The following is a 22893-nucleotide window of genomic DNA, read 5'->3' as shown; positions in this document are numbered from 1 at the left end:
CAGGACCCACCGCTGGCAGCTCGCAGCTCCCACTGCTCCCCGGAGAGGCGGGAGGGGCCAGGAGCTCTGTGGGCACCAGCAGCTGGGCAGGACCGCCATCTCTCCGTTTCAGAGATGCACATACTGAGGCCCTTCCTCCTCCATCACAGCCCCACCCCGAATCTTGGCGCAGGTTCAGGAACACCAGCTGGACACCCCCCTCTGTGCCTCTGGGGGGGGGGAGGGCTCCCAATTAAACTTAATTTTGCAGCTTTACTCTGAGCTGATATCATTTTCCAGAGCATCCCATAGGTGGGGTGGAGTTGGGGGAACCCTGGGGGGCTTTGGAACGGTGCAGGGATCATGGCCGCTGCAGCCCGTGGGAGGCACGGAGAGATTCCGGGTGCTGAGGACGGTGCACGGCCTGGAGTGTGCGGGGACGCCCCGGGCAGTGCCTGCTCTGGGCGGAGGTGCCCGGTGACCACCCAGCGCGGTGTGCAACAGCAGGAGCTGTGAGCTGGGCAGCTGGGTCCAGATCCCAGCCCCGTAGTCACAGATGTGTGGCGCGGGGTACAGCCTCTCTGGACCCCAATTGCCCCGTGTGTCAAATGAGACGCTAGCAGACAGCCACCTCACAGGCCTCTTGGGGGAGAAGGTGAGTTGGTTTGTGTAGCGTGGGTAAGCCAGAGCCTGGCACGAGGGGCGATGCTGCGTGGTTGGCTGGTGTTTTCGCAGGACAGTGTGACAAGCTGGGCCTGTGTGCACCTGAGAGTGTGCCGGGGAGCAGGCGGCCTGGCACGGTGTGCTCAGGGTACGCAGGGCACAGGGGGACAGGGGTGAGCACAGGGATGTGGCTGAGCCAGCTCCCTGGGGCATCCCAGGCCTGCCCAGTGGTGTCGGCCACTTGGCACCCAGCTGTCCGCCCTGCAGGTGACCTTGGCCTGCTGCTGGGGGCGGGGGTGGCCTGCGGAAGTGGAACTCACTGAGATCTGTGCTTCAGGGATTTAATGTTTCCTGCAGCAGCGGACAGGCCAGCAGCCAGGCCTTTGGGGCTGACCTGGGGGCATGAGGTGGGAGGAGGAGGGGGAGCTGGAGCTGGCAGAGGCCGGGGCTGGAGCCTCCCCAGCAGAATGGGGTCGGGCCCTGTGGCTGCAGTGCAGGCGGCCAGGGGAGCAGTTCCCTCACAGCAGAGATGAGGGAAGGGCCCTGGGCACCACCCTGGCCAGAGCACACACCAGCCCCCCCGGCCCCCCGCCTCCTCCCTCTCCGAACTCCAGTGTTGTTCTTCCTCCTCGAGTGCCAGAGGACCCTGCTGCTTGGCAGAGGCTCGGACCCTGGCCCTGGCCTGGACTTCCAGTGGTCGGCAAACTCATTCGTCAACAGAGCCAAATAGCAACAGTACAACGATTGAAATTTCTTCGGAGAGCCAAATTTTTTAAACTTCTTCTAACGCCACTTCTTCAAAATAGACTCGCCCAGGCCGTGGTATTTTGTGGAAGAGCCACACTCAAGGGGCCAAAGAGCCGCATGTGGCTCGTGAGCCGCAGTTTGCCGACCACGGGCGCTAGGCTAAGCTGAGCCCTGGAGGCTGCAGGAGGCGGCTTCCTGGGGCTCCATCCAAAAGAGTTCCCTCCCCTTCCTGCCTGACCTGGGCAGCTGGGAAAAGCTCTGGGCCCTGGCCCTGGGGCTGCTGGTGGGAGGGGGTGTCCCCAGTTCATACCAGTTGGCCCCTCAGTCCCCTCCCTGGGCCCCTCAGAAGTGGACAGGCTGCAGCTGTCTGGGGGCCCGTCTGCCCTCTGCTCCAGCCCTGACCCTCCCAGGCACCCCACTCCCAGACAAGCCCAGCTCTCTGCTTGGGAGCCCACCAGCCCTCCTGCCAACAGCGTGGCCTCCACACCCCACCTCAGCCTTCAGCTCAGCCAGTGCCTTCATGGTCACAGGCCCGCGCTCTGGCAGGGCTGGGCTGGGAGCAGGAAGGGCGTGGGCAGAGGGCAGGGCTGCAGCCTGGCATCCTTGTAGCCAGGCAGGCAGGCTCCTGTGGGGGCCATTTGCCAAGGTGCTTAGGATCTGTTGGCCGCTATTTAGGGTGCTGTAATATTCATGAAGGAAAGATTAGATATTTAAATTTATTCAGCAATAAATGCATCTCAGTGGGAGAGCATTCCTCATGCTAAACAAACAAGCAAGCAGGGGCTAATTAATTATTTACAGGAACTAGAGGAGGCCTTGGCCTGGGGAAGACAGGGCAGCTGTGCCCCACCAGAGGGCAGGACACCCTGACCAGCCCTGCGCCTACCCCTTCATCTCCTCCCCTCTCCCAGTCGCCCTCCACTGTCTGGTGGGTCTGGCCACTGCATATCCTTTCTGGGGTTTCTCTTCCCAGAAATCCTGCCCACAAGCTTGCTGGTGGCTTTGGGCAAGTCACTTAACCTCTCTGAGCCTCAGAACTGGCCTCAGAGAGTTGTGGGAGGACTGAGATATGCTGAGTGGGGGCCTGGGGGTGAGGGACTGAAGGCCAGAGTCATTTAGCAACTTGTCCAAGGTCTCCCGTCAGAGGCCAGCTGCTCAGAGTCTGAGGCCCGAAGCTCGTCCAGCAGGAGCAGGGACCGAAGCTCCTGGAGGCCAAGCCACGCTCTCCGCTCTCTGCCATGGCCATGGGGGTGTGTCCTTGCCTGCGAGGCCCTCAGCCCGCTCTGCTCACCCAGCTCCTGTCAGCCCCAGGGCAGGAAGGGAGAGGCGGGGCCAGGGGAGCACCCTTGTGGGGATATCTCAGTGTCTCTGAATGGAGCTCGCTGGGGCTGTGCTGGCAGGGCTGACCCAGCCCAGTGAGACCCACGTCCCTCCCCCAGCTCCTCCACCCTTGCTGCATCACTTCATCTCCGAGCCTCCGTTTCCTCATCTGCTCAAGGTCAGTGACAGCACCTCCCTCCAGGGTTGGCCTGAGTGTCCAGTGAGAGAATGCACCGAAGGGCCCTGCACTTTATCCCACTGTCATCCCGTTTTACAGATGGGGACACTGAGGCCCACTCACAGACTCTGTAAACAGGAGACTACTGTGCCGTTCACGCTCTGAGGCCTCTTCCACCCGAGGGACAGGATGAGCGGAGCGGCTGGGGTTGGAGAAAGCCCTGGAGTGAGATTGAGGCCTGAGGGGCTGGGGGAAGGCTGTGCCTCCAGAACCCAGGCAGGCAGGCAGGCACCTGGGTCTGGGCCCTCGGACCACTCCCCACCCGGGCATAGGGGTGGCCAGCCTAAGGGGAGCCCACTCCAGCCACCTTGGTGCTGGCCAGGCCCTAGCCACCTACATGAACACCAAATGCCAGTGCTGGGCAGATGTGGAAACTGAGTCCCTGAGGGGTGCCGGCTGGGTCAAGGGCAGAGCCTGAGCTGCTGCACCACGAGGCCCCTAACCCTGCAGAGGGCAGGCCCAGCCATAAAGCCGGATAAATGACCCACCCACGGGCCCTGTGCCCTTCTCACCTGGCCCCACCCTGCACGCTCCGTCTCTGTTTCCCTCCCAGCCCTGACTGAGCCTTTGGGGCCACAACCCCACGTGATGCCTCAGTGCCAGAACTGATTTTGTGCTTCTGCCCACGCCCTCCTGGTCACTCATTCATTCAACAAACCCACACCAGGGAGAACCAAGATGGCGGCATAGGTAAATGCCAGTACTCACTGCCTCCCACAACCACATCAAAATTACAACTAAAATACAGAACAACCATCGTCCAGAACCGCCTGAAAGCTGGCTGAAGGGAAGCCCTGCAACGAGAGCAGTAAAGAAGAAAGCAGGTTGAGACTAGTGGGAGTGGTGGAGGCAGGGAACAGGCTGGTCCAGCACCCACCTGTGGCATGTTTTCAATCAGGAGGGAGATCGTCTCTGCCAGGGGTCCCAGCCCCACTCCAGGCCCCCAGCCCAGGCTCCCAGCGCTGGGAAGAGAAGTGCCCATAACTACGGCTGTAAAAACCAGCAGGGATTGGGGCTGAGTGACACGGAGGCTGCTGGGGCCCCGCTGTTCCTTTTAAAGAGCCAGCACACAAACTGAACTTACAAGGTCCTGCTTCCTCTGAGCTCCAGCACCAGGGTGAGGCTCTGGGGGACCCAGACACATACGAGGAGCAATTGGATTGTCTGGCATCAGGGCTTTGTCCCAGGTGGAGGTGCTCCCAGGGGTCACTGTTCCTATGCTGGAACCTCCCCGGCTGCAGGGCTGACTGGCAGCCATGTCTGTTTGTTCTGCTCTGGTGACTCCCTGAGACCCTGCCCCGTCCGTTTTGCAGCTCCACCCAACCTGTTTGCAGCGGCTTTTGCAACTAAAAGGCCTGTCCTGGCTCAGGGCTTCAGATTTAGCTAAAATCTCTAAAACAAGATGCAGCTGGCTCAGCATGCCCCAAACCTATCAATAAAGGGCCCAAGAGCCTTCACTCACACAAGCCTGCCTTGCTTCACAGCTGGGCCTCGCCTGGGCACCTCCAAGCCCAATACAAATCGCTCCTGCAGGGTGGCCCCAGGCAGTGGCTGACCTTGCACCTCGCTGGAGGCCCTAGAGCCAGTGCACCCAGTGGACAGCTTCATGAGACTTTCAAGGATCTTAGTGAGAAAGTCAGAGTCAGAAATTAAGCATACACTGACTGAAATAAAGGGTAATTTAGAGGGATTCAATAGTAGAGTAGAGGTGTCCGAGAATCAGATCAACAATGTGGAATATGAGGAAGCAAAAAACACCCAATTAAAAGAGAAAAAAATCCAAAAATATGAAGGTTGTGTAAGGAGCCTCTGGGACAACTTCAAGCGTACCAACATTCCCATTATGTGGGTGCCAGAAGGAGAGAGAGCAAGATACTGAAAACCTATTTGAAGAAATAATGACAGGAAACTTCCCCACCTGGTGAAAGAAATAGACTTACGAGTCCAGGAAGTACAGAGAGTCCCAAACAAGAGGAACCCAAAGAGGACCACACCAAGACACATCACAATTAAAATGCCAAGAGCGAAAGACAAAGAGAGAATCTTGAAAGCAGCAAGAGAAAAGCAGTTAGTTACCTACAAGGGAGCACCCATATGGCTGTCAGCTGATTTCTCAACAGAAACTTTGCAGGCCAGAAGGGAGTGGCAAGAAATATTCAAAGTGATGAATAGCAAGGACCTACGACCAAAATCACTCTACCCAGCAACGCTCTCATTTAGAATTGAAGGTCAGATAAAGAGCTTCACAAACAAGACAAAGCTAAAGGAGTCCATCACCACCAACCCAGTATCACATGAAATGTTGAAGGGTATTATTTAAGAAGAAGGAGAGATTTTAAAAAATAGGAACAATAAAATGGCAACGAATACATATCTATCAACAACTGAATATAAAAATAAACAAGAAATCTAATGAACAAAATAAACTGGTGAATAAAATAGAATCAGAGACATGGACACATGAAACAGACTGATGAATGTCAGAGGGAAGTGGGGGAGTGTGGGAAGAGATTAGCCAAAGATCTTACCTATGGACACACACAATAGGGTGGTGAAGGCCTGGGGCCAGCTGGGAACCAGGTGGAGGAGGCAAGGGGGGGCAAGGGGGACAGCTGTAATACTCTCAGCAATAAAGATTAAAACCAAACAAACAACAAAAACACCCACACCACCCCCAGCTCTGTGCTAGCCTTGGGCCCGGCCCGCTGTCCCACGGGGGGTGCAGAGCTCATCGGCGCCAGGCCCCACCCTCGTGCTGCCACGGTGGGTGGGCGCCCCAGGGAGGAGATGGATGGACGACAGCGCCCGTGATGTGATCTGAAATTCATTATGGGGTGAGATCAGCTCCTTAAATGGGGATTTGAAAACATTAGGGCTTCATTATGTACACAACGGCAGCGCCTCATTCATCATGCAAAAATCACTCCCGTTATTAAAATCCCCAGCAGCTGCCTGCGGGGGCTGGTGGCATCTTGCCTGCTGGGGGAGGGCGGGGCCCCACCAGCCTGTGCTAGAGCCCCCTCTGGGGACACAGTCCCCTTGGTCCTCCTACCCAGCCAGGGCCAACTGCCGAGGGAGGGTGGGGAGCACACGTCACCTCAGGGGACTCGGTGCCTCCGTTTCCTCATCTGCAAAATGGGGAAGCGAATGGTAGAGCCATAGCATCAAGGTGAGGGGACTCGAGATTCTGCAGAGAGGGGCTCGGCAAGGCCCTGGCATTCACGCAGGGTGGCAGGGAGGCGGGGCCTTTATTTGGGGACGGCAGTGTCACTCCCCGGCCCATAATCATCCCCCCTGCTCCCAGGAGCCCATGAAATAAAATCCTCAGCGCAGAGTGCGGCTGAGGCTCCCTCCAGCCTCCCCACCTGAGATGAGTGCTGGCCCCCCCACGTGGCTCCCGCCGCCCCCCCACGTGGCTCCCATGGGCACTCAGCAGTGGGGAGGGGCCCAGGGTAACGCCCTGTGGCAGGCGGGCCAGCACAGCTCCCATATCACCTGTGAAAAGAGTGACTAAAGGGAGGGGGGGGGCTGTTTTGTGCTTGGGAAGGCCTCTCCGAAGAGGGAGACCTGAACAGATGAGAGAGAGGCAAGAACTGGCTTCTGGAAGGTCAGAGAAGGCGGTTCAGGCAGAAGGTTGGCGGGGCAGCCGGGGCCATGGCAGGGCAGGAACCTGGGATGGATCCCATCGAGGCGAGAAGTTTGGAGCAGGGGAGGGGCACGGTCGGAGAGTCCTCCGGGCCCCTTTGCTGTGCCCTCATCCGAGGTGCCCTTCCCTGCAGCCCAGCCCAGCCCAGCCCACTCTAGGTTAGAGGGTGCCCTGCCCGGAGCCTGGCACACAGGGGTGCTTAGTAAGTTTGCTTCCTCTGAGCCCAGGCCCCCCACCCCCAGAGCCTGGTCTCGGGGGGGCTGGAGGCCCCCTGGTATGCCCCCTGTGCTGGCCTCAGCTAGTCAGAGCGCCGGCCTGGGAAGCAACTGCGGGTTGGTGGCACCGGGCCATGGGAGATAGCGCTGCCAGGCAGGGGTGCTGGGATGGCAAGCGCACTGGGCAGAATACGTGGAGGCCTGGCTAATGCTCCCGGGCCTGACTGTCTATGAGCAGAGGAGAGCAGGAGAGAGAGAGAAAGAAGAGAGAGCAGAGAGAATGAGAAATGGGGGGAGGGCACGTGTCGGAGAGGAATAAGTAGAGAGGGAGACAGACTCCAGCGAGGGAGCAGAGAGAAGGGGCAGGCGGAGCCGTGGAGGCAGAGAGAGACTGAGAGTGCAGGAAGGGAGGGAGGTGGGAGGGGTGGGTGAGAGGCACAGAGAGGGAAAGAAGGCACACCTCCCCCCAGGATCATGCGTGCCGGGTGCCTGTGGGCAGAGAGAGAGGGTGGGCCCAGGTGGCAGTGCTGAGGGAGGGATTTGTGCACAGGGGCACACAGGTACCTGGGCTGGGTGGGGTCGGGGGCCTGGGCACAGCCAGCCCACACACAGGCCTGCACGGGGCACCTACTCGCTGCCAGGAGGTGGACAGACAGGCGCATGCGTGCCCCTCAGGGGGTGGGCTGATGGGGAGCAGTTGGCACCTAAATAACCACACAAATGGCGTCTGATGGTGAAGGTGGCAGATGCCGGCCACGAGGGACAGGGCCTGAGCGCGCGGGCCTCAGGCGGGGAGGGGCCGAGGCTGGCGTGACAGATGATGAGGAGGAAGGTTGGGGGGGCGAGGGGGGGCAGAGGAGGCCTCAGGCACAGCAGCAGCAGGTGCCAAGGCCCGGGCCACCCTGGCTTCTCTGGTCCGTGCCATGCCTGGGGACTGGGGTGCATGGAACACACACGGGGACCTGCCACGTGGGCGTGGGGAGCTGCACAGAGCTGAGGGGGCGGGAGGGCGCGAGCGCCGGGTCCTGCAGGTGTGGTGGGCCACGGACCCCCAAAGGAAGGGCTCCTTGGCAGTGTGTGTGTGTGGGGAATGGGTGGGGCTCCATCCCGCTCTGCCCACCTGCCCTGCCAGGGACCTGCCAACCGCAGCCCAGCCAGCCCTCGGCCAGCCTTGGGGGCACTGCCAGGCGGGAGCGGAGATGGCGGCCACGCCAGCAGAGCAAGGCGCCCCTGAATTAATCTGTCACTAAGGCTCGGCCATGGCAGGCGCAGCCATGATTTAGATGAATAATTGAAACGCTCCGATACATTTATTATCCCTTTAGTGCAAAAGTGGCAGAGAAAGACGAGGGGTAATTGAAAAAGCGCGCACAAATCTCCGCGAGAAAGCCGGCTCCTTATCGCCAAGTAAACATTTCAGTCCTAATAAACAGGAGAGACACGCGTCAGGGCCCTGTCGATTCCCATCCTGATTTAGGGCCCGCCTCCCTTCTTACCATACAATAAGAGAGTGTTTAAAAATATTTTTTTTTTATCGAGACAGTAAAAGGCTCTCAGGGAGGAGGGAGGAGGGAGAGCGGGCCAGTCTCCAGGCGAAGGGTTTGGCCGGGAGGCTGAGTGGCTGCCCAGGACGTGGCCGTGGCCCTCTACCTGGGGGCTGGCTCTCCGCCCTCTGTACCTGTTGAGCCTTCAGGGCCCGAGTCAGATGCCCCCTCTGCTGGGAACCCTTCTACCAAAGTGGGTCTCTTGGCGGGCAGAGCCGAGTGCTGACTCCCCCTCCCCCCAGACACACACTCAGAGCCCTGGGGAGGCATGGGGAGGGGGGGCCTTCCCAAGACTCACTGTTGCCAGAACCACCTGGTGTTGAAGCTACACACCCAGCGTAGCCCCAGGGCCTGGTGGGGGAAGCCCAGGAGCCCGGACCCTCGGGGGGAGTCCTTTGGCCCCAGCAACCCCTGGGGGCTTTCCCTGAGGTGGGGGTGCCCCGCAGGATCCCTTCCACCGAGGCCGCATCTCTCCCGCTCGGAACCACGGCGTCCAGCAGTGGACACTGTGGGCTGCTGCACCGCAGCTCCGCAGGCCAGGCCCCGTGCCCTTAGAGGGCCCCTTGGGGGCTGATGGCTCCCCCTGGCCCCGCTGGCTCATGGCCGCTGTCCCTCTCTGCAGGACCGGCCGGGCACCCGGGCCATGAGACTGGGTCCCACCTCCGAGGGCAGGGCGTGCCACTCGCTGCCCCACAAGATCCCCAGAACCCTGCTCCTGGGACAGTACATTGTAGTGGGGACCAGGCAATGAGAACGAACATAAGACCGAGTCGATTAGGGGGGTCAGTGCTGCGGGGAAGGCACAGGGCAGGTGAGAGGAGCCACGTGGGCTGGGCCATTCTAAACGGTGGCCAGGGCGGCCGAAGGGACTCGAGCTTGTTCAATGCCCGGACGGCTGGGCAGGCGGGTGGGTGGGTGGTGATGGGAGATGGGTGGGTGGGTGGGTAGATACAAGGGTGGTAACAGGAGAGTTGGGGGTGGGTAGAGGCCTGAACCCTTCATGGTGGGAACTTCAGGGGACCCCAGGAGGAGGCTGGGGTCCACGTGGGCGGACTCAGGTAGGGACCCCGGCCCCCAGCCCCAGGCCGCTCCTCCCTGGTGGGCTACGGCGGGTGCACCTGACCAGACCAAGGGTGGTGCAGGGCACAGGGGACAGACGTGAAGGCAGAGATGTCCCGGGACATGGGGCCCTCTCCCTTCCAGCCCCAGGCGGGCGTCAGGCCCCCACCAGCCCCAGCCTCACCCCTGCCCTGGTCCCCTCCCTACCGCCTCCACCTGTTCCAATCACATTAGTGGAGTGACAGCCCCAGCGAGTCCGTCGGCGGCTCCATAAATCTCAGCCGGCGTTAAAAGGCTAGACTCTGGGCCCACTTCCTCCCAGGCCCGGCTCACCCCATCCATCTCGGCGTCAGGCAGGCCGCGCTGGGGCTGCTGCAGCCTCCTCTCACCCTCAGTGACGCAGGAAGGGGAGTTAGAGGGACCCCAAGATGCCTCCCTCCTGAGGCTGGCCAGAGCAGGTGCCCTTTGACCTCCCAGAGTGAGGGCACCAGGACATCCATGAGCCACACCCTGCCGGGCCTGAAACCTCAGTGGCTCCCCTGCCCTCGTCGGCATGTGAGGCCATCCCTGCCATCACTGCCGGTCATTCGTCCGCTCACGACCACTTACTGAGCACCGGCTCTCGGGCAGAGCCGCTCCGGCCTGCAGACAGTCATGCCCCCCGAGCTTTGCTCTCAGGCAAGCAGACGGTGAACAGTGGGCACAGTGAACCAGGAGGCTGTCTGGCGGGTGAGGGAGAGGTGCCTCAGGAAAGGAAAACCTAGAGCAGGGTGGGGGGCCCGGGAGGCAGGGCAGGGCAGGGCAGGCAGCTGCGACCTCACTGACGGGTGAGGGCGGGCCTCGGGGAAGTGGCGTGTGCGGCGTGTAAGAGGGGAAGGGAGCAGCTGCGTGGCTATCTGAGGAGGAGCGTTCTGGGCAGCGGGCTCAGCCAGTGCAAAGGCCCTGGGGCAGGAGCGGACATTCCGGGCAGAGGGCTCAGCCAGTGCAAAGGCCCTGGGGCAGGAGCGGGCATTCCGGGCAGAGGGCTCAGCCAGTGCAAAGGCCCTGGGGCAGGAGCGGGCATTCCGGGCAGAGGGCTCAGCCAGTGCAAAGGCCCTGGGGCAGGAGCGGACATTCCGGGCAGAGGGCTCAGCCAGTGCAAAGGCCCTGGGGCAGGAGCGGACATTCCGGGCAGCGGGCTCAGCCAGTGCAAAGGCCCTGGGGCAGGAGCGGACATTCCGGGCAGAGGGCTCAGCCAGTGCAAAGGCCCTGGGGCAGGAGCGGACATTCCGGGCAGAGGGCTCAGCCAGTGCAAAGGCCCTGGGGCAGGAGCGGACATTCCGGGCAGAGGGCTCAGCCAGTGCAAAGGCCCTGGGGCAGGAGCGGACATTCCGGGCAGCGGGCTCAGCCAGTGCAAAGGCCCTGGGGCAGGAGCGGACATTCCGGGCAGAGGGCTCAGCCAGTGCAAAGGCCCTGGGGCAGGAGCGGGCATTCCGGGCAGCGGGCTCAGCCAGTGCAAAGGCCCTGGGGCAGGAGTGGGCCAGGCCAGCTCCAGGAAGGAAGGCCAGTGTGGCAGGTGCAGAGTGGGGAAGGGCTGGGCAGAGTTGTGGGGGTCAGGTGGGGTGTCAGGTGGGAGCTGGGGACCATGGCTCTGAGGGAGGTGAGAGCCCTGGCAGAGTTTTGAGCAGAAGCGGGGTGTGACCTGACCTAGGATTTAGAAGGCCCACGCCTTTTTGTGATCCTTGTCTTTGGACACGGAATGGCTACCCCTCCCCTTCCCTCCTCCCCTCCTCCGGGCTGGGCTCTGACGTGTCCCCTCTTCTGAGCTTCCCCCAACCCCCCTGCTCTCCCTCACTTCAGGGTTCACCCGCTGGTCCCTTTGCCCAGGACACCCTCCCCACTGCTCTTCCCCAGCTCTCTCCTACCCGTAGGCACCACCTCCTTCCAGGAGCCGCCCTGATGCCCAAGCCTGGACAGCTGCTCCTGGCTCAGTCCCCACCGTGCCCGTGAGTGTCCCTCCCGACCACCCTGTGTAATGGTGGGTGCTCTCATCTGGACTGTGAGCTCTGGGAGGGCAGGGACCAGGCCCCTCTGGTGCCCAGTGGATCTGTCCTGGCACCCAGTCAGGGCCCAGCACACAGTAGGCGCTCAGTCATTGGGTGATGAATGAACAGACGGGGAGGGGTGGCTGTGGGCAGAGCAGGGCCTCAGGGTCCTCCAAAAGGACCAGCTTCGGAAGAGGGTCCTAGGGGCCTGTCTGCGGCCCCGCCTCCAGCAAAGCCCCTCCTCCTGTGAGGCCTCCAGGGTAGCTGTGACCTCCACAGCGACAGCTGGAGGAGAAGTGGGGAGGGCGGGAGGGAAAACATCTCCAGCCACAAACAGCCCCCCGCCTCCTGGCTGGCACCGACAGCTCTTAGCGCTACTCTTATTCATTCCTGACCTTCACTGCCCCTTTTATTCCCCCCCTTTTAAAACCTGGCCTGGGCCCGCCACCACTGCCGTAAACACAGCCCCCGGGATTTATCCAGCGGCGCATTAACCCCTGGCCCCGGCCTCGCCAATCATCCTGCTGCCGGCGCAGACAGCCGCAGCCCAGCCAGCGCGCCCAGGGGCTGGGGCGAGGGGCTGGGGGCAGCCGGGCACAGCTGGCTGGGGAGTCGGGCCCTGGGGCAAGGGCCTGCCCCCGTGGCACCTGCTGACCTTGGCCTGGCTGAGGAGCCCACCCACCCTGACCTCGGGCCCGCCCACCTGGCCCTGCCGGGACCCCGCCTCCTCGTGGGCGTTCACACGCATGAACAGCCTCTCTTGGGGGGGACCGACCCCACAGTTGGCAGGTCTCCCTGGCTCTCCGAGACCTTGGCCTGGCAGTGGAGTCACCTTTCAAGGTTTCGGAGCAAAGCACAGACGGTAATTTTCCCTCCCCCTCTGGGAAACTGAGGCCAAAGGGCACGCAGAGGGCACGTCAGGGTCAAAGGCAGGGCTGGGCTTTTCCCACCTCCCCTGCAGCCCGCAGTCCCTGGCCCTTCCAAACCTCACATGCCCCCCTCCTCCCAGTCACAGATCAGGAGGCCTCTGTTCAGAGGGCAGGGACCTGCCCAGGCCGCCCAGCCGTGAGGGACCCAGGCCTGCCCCAGGCATCTGGCTTTGTCTACGGTGATGGCAGGCAGACAAGGCGGGGGGGGGGGGGCAGGAAAGAGGGGCAAATGGAGACGTGGGGGCACTGTGGGGCGATGGGAAGGCTGCGGCAGCAGCTAGGCACAGGGCCCCGGGGAGAGAAGCAGCTGAGGAGGGAGTGGCATCCCCCCCCACCCCTTGTTCCCCCACCCACACACCCTCAGACCACAGGAAGGGTCAGGGGTCACTCACCACCGCCGCCTCCGAGCAGGGAGCTGTTGGCTGCAAGAGAAAGAAAAGGCGGTTAGGTGGGGGTCAGGTGGGGCGGTCAGGTGGGAGTCAGGTGGGGGTCAGGTGGGGCGGTCAGGTGGGGGTCAGGTGGGGGTCAGGTGGGGCGGGCTGGTGGGGGTCAGGTGGGGGTCAGGTGGGCGGTCAGGTGGGGTGGTCAGGTGGGGGTCAGGTGGGGCGGTCAGGTGGGGCGGTCAGGTGGGGGTCAGGTGGGGCGGTCAGGTGGGGGTCAGGTGGGGGTCAGGTGGGGCGGGCTGGTGGGCAGGCTGTGTGGAGGGTGGAGACGGGGCTGCCAGCTGGGCCTTCAGACTCTGGCACAGTCTCCTCCAGGGAAGCAGGTGACGGGGAGGTGAAGGGGCTGGGACTCCTCTCCCCCGAGGCCTTGTGGGCCTGGATTTGTATGGCGGTGAGGGAGGGCCGCGGAGCCACCAGGGTCCTGCCCGCTCACCCCGGAAGCCCTTGCACGTGGGGTCTAGAGTGGCAGACGACCTGCGGCCACGAGTGTCCACTGCATTCGTTCACTCATTCACTCACTTATTCACTCACTCATTCACTCACTTATTCACTCACTCATTCACTCACTCATTCACTCGCTCACTCATTCACTCACTCACTCATTCACTCACTCATTCATTCACTCACTCATTCACTCATTCACTCACTCACTCATTCACTCACTCACTCACTCATTCACTCACTCATTCATTCACTCACTCATTCACTCACTCATTCACTCACTCATTCACTCATTCACTCACTCACCCACTCACTCACTCACTCATTCACTCACTCACTCACTCACTCATTCCCTCACTCACTCATTCACTCACTCATTCACTCACTCACTCACTCATTCACTCATTCACTCACTCACTCACTCACTCATTCACTCACTCACTCACTCACTCATTCACTCACTCACTCATTCACTCACTCACTCATTCACTCACTCACTCATTCATTCACTCACTCATTCACTCACTCACTCACTCATTCACTCACTCACTCATTCACTCACTCACTCACTCATTCACTCACTCACTCATTCACTCACTCACTCACTCACTCACTCACTCATTCACTCATTCACTCACTCATTCACTCATTCACTCACTCACTCATTCACTCATTCACTCACTCACTCATTCACTCACTCACTCATTCACTCACTCACTCATTCACTTATTCACTCATTCATTCACTCATTCACTCACTCATTCATTCACTCACTCACTCACTCATTCACTCATTCACTCACTCACTCATTCATTCACTTATTCACTCACTCATTCACTCATTCACTCACTCACTCACTCATTCACTCATTCATTCACTCACTCACTCATTCACTCACTCACTCATTCACTCACTTATTCACTCACTCACTCATTCACTTATTCACTCATTCATTCACTCATTCACTCACTCATTCACTCACTCACTCATTCACTCATTCACTCACTCACTCATTCACTCATTCACTCACTCACTCACTCATTCATTCACTCACTCATTCACTTATTCACTCATTCATTCACTCATTCACTCACTCATTCACTCACTCACTCATTCACTCATTCACTCATTCACTCACTCACTCATTCACTCATTCACTCACTCACTCACTCATTCACTCACTCACCCACTCACTCACTCACTCACTCATTCACTCATTCACTCACTCACTCACTCACTCACTCACTCATTCACTCACTCACTCACTCATTCATTCACTCACTCACTCATTCACTCACTCATTCACTCACTCACTCACTCACTCACTCATTCACTCACTCACTCATTCACTTATTCACTCATTCACTCACTCACTCATTCACTTACTCACTCACTCACTCACTCATTCATTCACTCACCCATTCCCCCTCTCTGGAGGCCCATCTGTGCTGGGCTGGGGTAGAGATGTGGACAAACAGGGCTACAGAGGGTCACAGGCTGGAAGCCACTGGGACACTATGGCTGGGGTCGTGGTAGTGATGGGTGTGTGGGGGAGAACATAAGATGGAGGGTGACGTAAGGGCCCGGTTTGGGGACAGCGCAGTGAGGGCCCGGAGCACTGGGCCTGGACCCAAAGCCGGGGGCAGCAGGTGGGGGACTCGAGCCACGGTCCTCTGTGCCTCAGTTTCCCCAGGGAGAATAGGCCACTTTCCAGGATTGATGTGAAGCAAGGGAGCTCCCACCCGGGCCCCTCCCTCGACCAGAGCTGGACGGCCAGCAGCCGCGGCTGCCCCTCCCACCTTCCGCAGGCTGATGGGCAAAGGGAAGCGGGCAGCCTCCGCCACCGACAGGCTGTTCGGGTCAGCACCCCCCACCCCGGCCCCCCAGCAGGCCTCCAGCTCCTGGCCACACAGCGCACCTGTGTCAGCGGCTGGTGCGAGTCAGGGCCGGTGCCCCTGGCCCAGGTGCCGCCAGGTGGGAGACCAGCTGTGCCCCAGCCCCTGGCCGCAGGAGCCCTGGCTCCCAGCAGGCTTTCAGCTCCTGCACCGGCCGGGCACCCCCACCGCCCTCCGTGTGAGGGGGACACGAAGCGGAGCCCGGGCCGGGAGGGGGCCATTTCCGGCTGCCCGGCCGCAGGCGGGTGCCACGCGGAAGCTGCGGACGCGGCTAAGTGGTGTCGGCGGTTCCGAGTGGCTGGTCTCCCGGAGCTGACAGCTCTTCGCTTGGGGAATAATTAATCCCACAGCCTGAAACCCAGGGCTGCAAGTTGCCACGTTACTTGCCAGATTAATACAAGCAGCTAATTAAGACGGAGCGGCGAGGAGCGATGGGCCTCCCCAAGCAGGGCTAGCGGCCACGGGGAACTCGGGAGGCGGCGACAGCTGGAGCGGCTCCTAGGGAGCGCAGGCGGGGGGCTGCGGGGGGACCCCAGGCAGACAGGCGGCGGCTGAGGGGCTGGGCCCCCAAAGGCCTGGATGAGGCCCCTGCCCCAGGAAGGCGCCTTCAGTGGCAGAGGGAGGGCTGTTTGGCAGGCACAGGCGGGCGGGGCACACGGGGGGCCTGTTCACTCAGGAAAGAGCTGCTGTCCCCGTGTCATAGACAGGGAAGCCGAGGCCCCAGGGCTGAGCTGCACATGGAGGGAGCAGGTTTAGAAGTGGGTCGGCCTGACTCCAAAGCCACGCCGTAAAGTGGACTGACCCCAAGGCAGACTGCCCGAGGGCCTGTCACAGGGCGGCCCTCCCATGGCCAGGGCCCCGGCTTGCCTCCTCCACGCCACAGCGGAGCCAGAGCGCACAGTAGGCCCGCCCCCACCCCAGCAGGTCTGAGTGCAGAGCTTGGGGGCTGGGCATCGGGACAGCCCTGTCCCAGAGCCAGCAGGGGCATCTCGGGTTCAGGGGGTCCAGCTCCCAGCGCCCTAGGTCCTCGGGGCAGTCCTGGCAGCTGTCGGAAGCTGCCCTCCGTGGCCCTTCCCCTCCTCCCCCATCACCTCTCTCTCTTAATTAACACCGGCTGCAAATGAGCTGGCTCCTGCTCAGAGGGCTCTGTGCCAAATGGGTTGGCAGGGAGCCTTGAAGGGGCAGGAGGGGAGGGGGCGCCGACCTGCCGCTCTGCAGGCCTCTGCCGGAAGGCAATGCCAACCCCACCTTGTGTGACCCTGCCCAGGAGAGGGAACGGGGGTGACTGTCTGATGCCCACCAGGCCAGGCGTGTCCAGGGGCCGAGGAGGCAGGCCTGGCCAGAGGAAGGCTTTCCGCAGGCTGAGCCGGGGGAGGCCGGCCAGGTGGCATTACCTGCCACAGGTGGAAAAGTCAGGTGGGGCCGACACTGGGGCGGGCTTGGGCTGCACAGAGGACTGGTCACCGGCCTGTCCCCAGCTCAGCAGGTGTCCTCAAAGGCTGGTCTGCAGGGCCCTTGCCCAGCCCACCACACTCGGCAGCCCACGGGTGGGGATGCAGGGCAAGGGCAGCGACCTGCGGCCCTCCCCTGCTCTCCCCTGGCCCGTGTCTGGCTCTCTCCCAGGTCCCTGGCCGCCTGGCCACCCGGACCGCCCATAGGCTGACCAAGGTGCTCAACTGGGCCAGATCCCCGGGGCCAATGGCCTGGGGGTTTGGGGAGGATGCTGACAAAGGGGGGACAGTGCCAAAGACACCAACAGGCACCCCTTGGGTGTGTCCCCCAGCCCCCCACCTGAAGCAGGGTGTCCCAGGCCTTCCTGGCTCTCCCCACCTCACCCACCCGACGTGGCCTTGCGCCTCCAGCTCCTGCCCCTCCTGCTGGCCGCCCTGCATGCTCCCCGCAGTTGGGTTTCGGGCTCCAATAACAACGGGGGATCAGCCCATTTCTCAGGTGAGGAAACGGGGCTCATGGAGTGGGGAGTGGGGAGTGGGGAGTGGGGAGTGGGGAAGGGGCTGGAACAGGACAGCTGGTTGTGGGCCCCCATTTTCTTCGCCCCTGTCCCCTGAGCCTGAAAGGGCTCCTGACACCTTCTCACGGAGCCCGGTGAGGCTGAGCCGCCGAGGGCTGAGCCCTGGGTTCCAGCCTAAGCCGGGGCTCCCGGGGTCCCGACCTGGCTCTGCCCAGGGGACCAAACCTGCCGGCGAAGCAGGCTCTGTGGCTCAGGCGGGGCTGGGCGAGCCGGGCCAGGCCTCACCTGGGCGCCCAGGGAGGGGGATGAGGCTTAGTCTGGCTTTGCAGGGGGTGTAGGTTCCTGGGGCAGAGGGCGCACCCTGGGGCTGGGGTGCCAGGTCTGGAAACTGCCAGCGGAGTCTGCTAGTCGCCCCCCCCACCCCCCCCGCAGTGCAGGTGGTCCAGGCCCGCTGCGTCCCCTGCCCGTGGACCTGGATGCGCCGCGCTCCACTGGCCTTGAGTAACCGGCTCCAAGCTCCGTGCTGGGCCTGTGACCTTGGCAATGAGTCCTCACTCCTATCGCCAGTCACTACCAAATCCTGTCCCCTGATGGCGGCCCACGGGTCAGGGGCTGGGGGCCTGGGGCGCTCACCCCCATCTCCACACGCTCTGCTGCCCTTCCCTGCCCCACACTGCTCCTCCTGCAGTGACCCCCCAACCCCATTTCACCCCTGCTCCCTCCATGCCCTCAGGCCCTGCGCACCTCCTCTGGGAGAGGGGGTGGGGGCGGGACCCAGCCCCTCCCCACCCCAGCACTTGCTGTCCCTGTGGGCAGGTGGGGTCGCTCCCCAGGCTGTGCTCCTACTCCTGACCTAGTTCAGGGCTGGCCGGTGGGGGACAGAGGACACTCCGGGGGCAAGGCAGACCCCGGGGCCACATCTCTCTCCACACAAAACATTTTAATTGGGTGCCCACCATGTGCCCGGTGCCACCAAGCAGAGATGAACCAGACACTGTCCCTGCGGGGGGAGAGGGGGGGGAGCATGCAAACGCCCTGGGGAGGCACGAGAGCCGGAGCAGCCTGAAGTCCGGCAGGCTTCACAGAGGAGGTGGCCTGTGAGCTGAGGCTGGAGGGAGGCTGCGCCTTCAGAGAAGGAAAGGCATGTGGGTGGGCATGGCGAGGGCAAGGGCACTGCCAGGGCCGGACGGGCCAGGGCACCCTCCTGTTCAGGATGCGGGGCCCGGTTACCTGGGCCCGACTCCGCCGCTGGGGGGATCGGAGGGGCTGTCGGAACGGGATGGGAAGAGGCGGAGCTGAGCACCAGAGGGCGGCCCCTCTTCCTGCCCCTGCCCAGCACCTCATTAGAGGAAGGGCCCCCACTTTGAGGGCCCAGTCATGTGTCTTGGGCCCACAATCCTTTTAGGGAGCCACGAAGATGTTGTCATTTCTTTTAAGAAAAAAGAGAACTTTGAGGTTGAAGAAGATGTTTTAACATATAATGTTCATATGTTTGTCTTTATGCCAATAAAGTCATCACATCTAACCTTAATGGTTTCTTAGGAAAAGAAGGGCCCACAGCGGCAGGAGGGCTGGGCGGAGGCCAGGTCGGCTCCGAACTCACAGCCCGCGGGAGGCCCCGGTACTGCCCGCTCACCACCCCCCGCGGGAGGCCCCGGTACTGCCCGCTCACCACCCCCCGCGGGAGGCCCCGGTACTGCCCGCTCACCACCCCCCGCGGGAGGCCCCGGTACTGCCCGCTCACCACCCCCCGCGGGAGGCCCCGGTACTGCCCGCTCACCACCCCCCGCGGGAGGCCCCGGTACTGCCCGCTCACCACCCCCCGCGGGAGGCCCCGGTACTGCCCGCTCACCACCCCCCGCGGGAGGCCCTGGTACTGCCCGTTCACCACACCCCGCGGGAGGCCCCGGTACTGCCCGCTCACAGACAGGGAGCCGGTCCACGGAGCAGGACCTTCTCACACGCGGACTGTGATTCTCCCGTTTTACCCGCGGCTCCTCGACCAAGCCCTCCCACGGCCCTCGGCTGGTTCTCAGGATAGAGAACTGATGCCCAGCATTCCCAGGCCTGTGCCCCGAACTCACCCTCAATGCTTCCCACGCCCCTCCACCTCTCCCTCAGCCACGCCCCAGGTCCTCAGACGTGCCCCGTCCCTCCTGTCCCGGGGCCTTTGCCTGGGCTGCTACCTCTGCCCGGAGACACCCTCACCGTCCCCCAGCCTGGGAGTCAGCGTGAGGAGCGCAGCCGCCACCAGGGTCAAGCGCGTCCCTGCTACGCCCTCCCAGGGGTTATGAATCACTGCCTCCAGCATCTTCCCTCCAGGTGAGTGCCTCCCCGCTCCCCCCTTAGCCCGTGTGTCTCTCCCACAGTGTGTCCCCAGCTCCCAGCACAGAGCCCGGGGCACAGCCGGTGCCCCTGACAAGTCACTGGACAAACCGCACAGGTTGTACATGGGTTGTGCCCAGAGTCGCCCAGCGAGGCTGCACGGGCCTGCCTGGCTCCGAGCCCGGCTCTCACCACGGGTCTCGCAGAGGCAGGACCTGGGTGGGGGTGTGCAGGCCGCAGGCTGGTCCAAGGGCAGCGGCAGGAGGTGGCTAGGAGCCTTTCTCCGATGGGAACTAAGTCCTCCAGCCCCGGGCGGGGGAGCACCCAGGGAGGCGGGGGACACGTGCGGGGGCTGCGGCCAGAGAGGGGACTCAGTGACCTGAGGAAAGCGCTGAGCCGGTCCCTGGGCCAGGGAGAGCCTGCATGCAGGCGCAGCGGTGACAGCAGTGACTTTGAGCCCACGCAGCCCCTCTGCGTGCTCCTGGGGCCACTGCTGACACCGGCCCCGGCCGCTGCTCCTAACCGCTTGTCCTGGCCTCACGTGCCGGAGGGGCCGCAGCCAGCCTCCGGGACTGGGGGCTCTCCCTCCGCCCCCGCAGGCCTGGCCGCTGTCCTCCATTCTCCGTTGCGAGGCCAGGTCTCAGCGTCCTGTCATCTGACCAGTGGGCATCCAGTCCCCACTGTGCCAGGCTCTGGGTCACAGCCGGGCAAGGCCCCCAGCACAGCACTCGCCGGCCGGGGGCGGGGGGGGGGCTGGGCGACAACAGGAGAATAAACTGAAGAGAATCAGTCAGCACCAGGGGCTGTGAAGGGAGTGAAAGGGAGAGGAGAGCGGCAGACGGGCGGTGGGGCTGATCTAGAAGGATCGAGGGACCGGCTGCATGGGGGAGCAGCCTGGGCAAAGGTCCTGGGGCAGGAGTGGGCCTGGTACATCCAGGAGGGGGCGAGTAGGAAAGAAGGGCAAGGGGGGCAGGCGGGGGACCCACTAGCTACTGCACTGTCCAGGGGATCCCATCCCAAACCTCCCGGAGGGGGAGCCTCTTTGGGCCCCCCCCCCCCACTGCCTGTTCTGGCCTGCCTCCCCCGGGCTGGGCCCCACCGCTCACCTGTACCCCGAGCCTGGCACAGAGCCTGGTACCTATGGGGTGATGACTGATTGCCGCCTGGAGCCCCCGCTCCACAGGCAGGTTTAGGGGAGTGGGCTTTGTTCTGGGGAATCAGTGCGTTGCCCCCCACTCCCCGCAGGCCAGTGGTGGGTACTCGTGTTATGGAGGGTGAGTCGTTTAAAACATGTTTTAGAAGAGAAATGCCCCACCGAGTGAATAAAATGTAAAATGTGCTGAATCTTTGAAGATAAAACAAGAGACTTCAAAGGCGTCTCAAGCTTTGAGCAGTTACCCTGTTTGACAAGCTCTGCCCCTCAGGCCAAGGTCACTGTCCTCTGAGGTGGGGCTGCCTGCGGAAGCGTGAGCGTTACCGGACATTTCCCAGGTTTGGGGGCGCTCACAGGGGCGGGGGGGTAAGGGGCTCACATTTATGGGCACCAACCACAGGCTTTCACACGGCACCGCTGCTGATCGTCCGAACACGTCCTATTACAGATGGGGGAACTGAGGCCCAGGGAGGCGACCTGACTCGCCCGAGGCGACCGTGCTTAGTGGGAGGGGCCCATGTCTGTGCTTTGCCAGCCTGGTCCTGAGCCCCCAGCTGTGAACTTGAATTTGAGCCAGTTGCTCTGCCTCCTGGGGCCTCCGTCTCCTCATCTGTGGGGTGGGGAGGTCAGTGAACGGACGTCCTCAGGGGCATAGATGGTAATGTTGTTGAAAATGCCTGGAAAACGGTGGCCACAGGGTCCCCTAACAAGAGCAGCTTCTTACTGAGGTTTGGTCACCAGCTCCCCAGGCAGAGCCAGGGGGACTTTGCTGAATGTGCAGCTCCATTCTCCGGAAGGGGAAACTGAGGCTCAAAGAAGTGCCTGGCCCGAGGCCACACGGGCTAGGGCGGTGGAGACAGGATTGGAAGCCCGCGGGTCTGACCCTGGAACCCGGGACACGGAGCCCCCTGCTCAGCCAGACTTGGCTTGTTCACCTCGGGGACTGAGCCCCTCACCCCGCTCTGCTCTGAGCAGTTGGGAGCTGTACGCAGCTGGGCCCCCACTTCTGGGACGCCCCTCTCACTGGCCCTGTGCCAGGCCCCGACGCCTCTGCCTCCCCTGAACCTTCAATCCTGCCCTGTCACCACCCCCTTCAGCTCTGCAGCACCCTCCCTGTTTGCAGGCCTCCCACCCCCAGGCCTCTCCCTACAAAAGCCCCCCCCCCCGCCCCCCGTCAGCCGTTTCAGCTCAGAGCCTGGACTGGGTGGTGGTTCCTGTGGGCCGGGCCTCTCCTCGGTCCCCTCCTGCCTGGGCGCCTTGGACTCGGCCCCTAGAGACCCAACCTCCCAGCCAGTGGCCCCCAAGCTGGCCCCCAAACTCTCAGACCCCCAAGCCCCTCAACACCCACTCTCCCAGCCCCGTCCCAGTGGCCTTCCCCTTGCTGGTATTTGGTTATGCGAGAAATTCGTGGGTCCCCTACACAAACATAACACACATAAACCAAAAGCAGAAGAAAAGGGCGTCACCGTTCGCTCACCACTCCGATCCCACTAGCAGCCCCTCCTCACTTTCCTGGAGGACCTTTTAGACTTTAAAGAAAAACAAAACACCGTCAATAACACATTTATCAAGCCAGTTCTCTGCGCCAGGCACTGGGCCAGGTCTTCTAGGTGGATTCCCTCCTTTCATGCTTCCCTCCCCTGAGAGCCTAGGGAGGGGGACGTTATTTCCCCACTTTACAGGTGAGGAAATAGAGGCTCAGAGAGGTTGAGTGACCTGCCCAAGGTCACGCAGCTGGGCTGGGAAGTGGGGGAGCCAGAGTCTGAGTCAGGTAGTCCGACTTCCAAGGGACCGCTGCGGGCTGCAGCGCTGCGGGTGCAGCCTGGGCTGCCGGGGGGCCTCCCCTCCCCCAGGAGCCGGGGCAGGCACTCAGCGTCCCACCATTAGCATAACCATGAGCAGGAGCATCCCTGAAACCCAATTACCGGGAGATGGCTTGGGCCCCAGCCAGCCGGGTGCAGTCTCCACCCGTGCAGGAATGAGGGGCTGGAGCCCAAGGGAGCGTGGATGCTGAGGGAGATGTCCTGAGGGGAGGGAATGGAGGAGGCCCCTGGTCCAGGCTCCCATCGGTGTGGGTGTGACCCCTCTGAGCAGTCCCGCTGGACAATGCCAACTACCCCCAAGGACAAGTCACAGGTGCTTCCGCCCCCAGCTGGCTGGGTGACCCCAGGCAGCTCCGTGCCTTCTCTGAGCTTCACATTAAAACCAGGGGCTGATTGAACAGAAGACAAGCCGTGGGTTTGGAGGAGGAAAGAGTGCCCCCTAACAGCCAGGCAGGCCAGGCCTCCCCTTCTCACTTCCCC

At 62.3% G+C, this 22893-nt stretch overlaps 1 protein-coding gene across 6 annotated transcripts in view; it reads right to left on the bottom strand.

Moving 5' to 3' along the window:
* MACROD1 (mono-ADP ribosylhydrolase 1) overlaps positions 1-22893 on the bottom strand; it is a 132519-nt gene that overhangs the window by 2871 nt on the left and 106755 nt on the right. For all 6 annotated transcript variants that reach the window (XM_080641892.1, XM_080641895.1, XM_080641896.1 and 3 more), the window contains exon 4: positions 12757-12786. In XM_080641892.1, coding sequence (XP_080498018.1) covers positions 12757-12786 — 30 coding nt within the window. The remainder of the gene's footprint in view (positions 1-12756; positions 12787-22893) is intronic.

Source organism: Plecotus auritus (genome assembly GCF_963455305.1).
Source record: "Plecotus auritus genome assembly, chromosome: 9".
Lineage (NCBI taxonomy): Eukaryota > Metazoa > Chordata > Mammalia > Chiroptera > Vespertilionidae > Plecotus > Plecotus auritus.
This window is presented reverse-complemented; position numbering and strand designations above follow the sequence as displayed.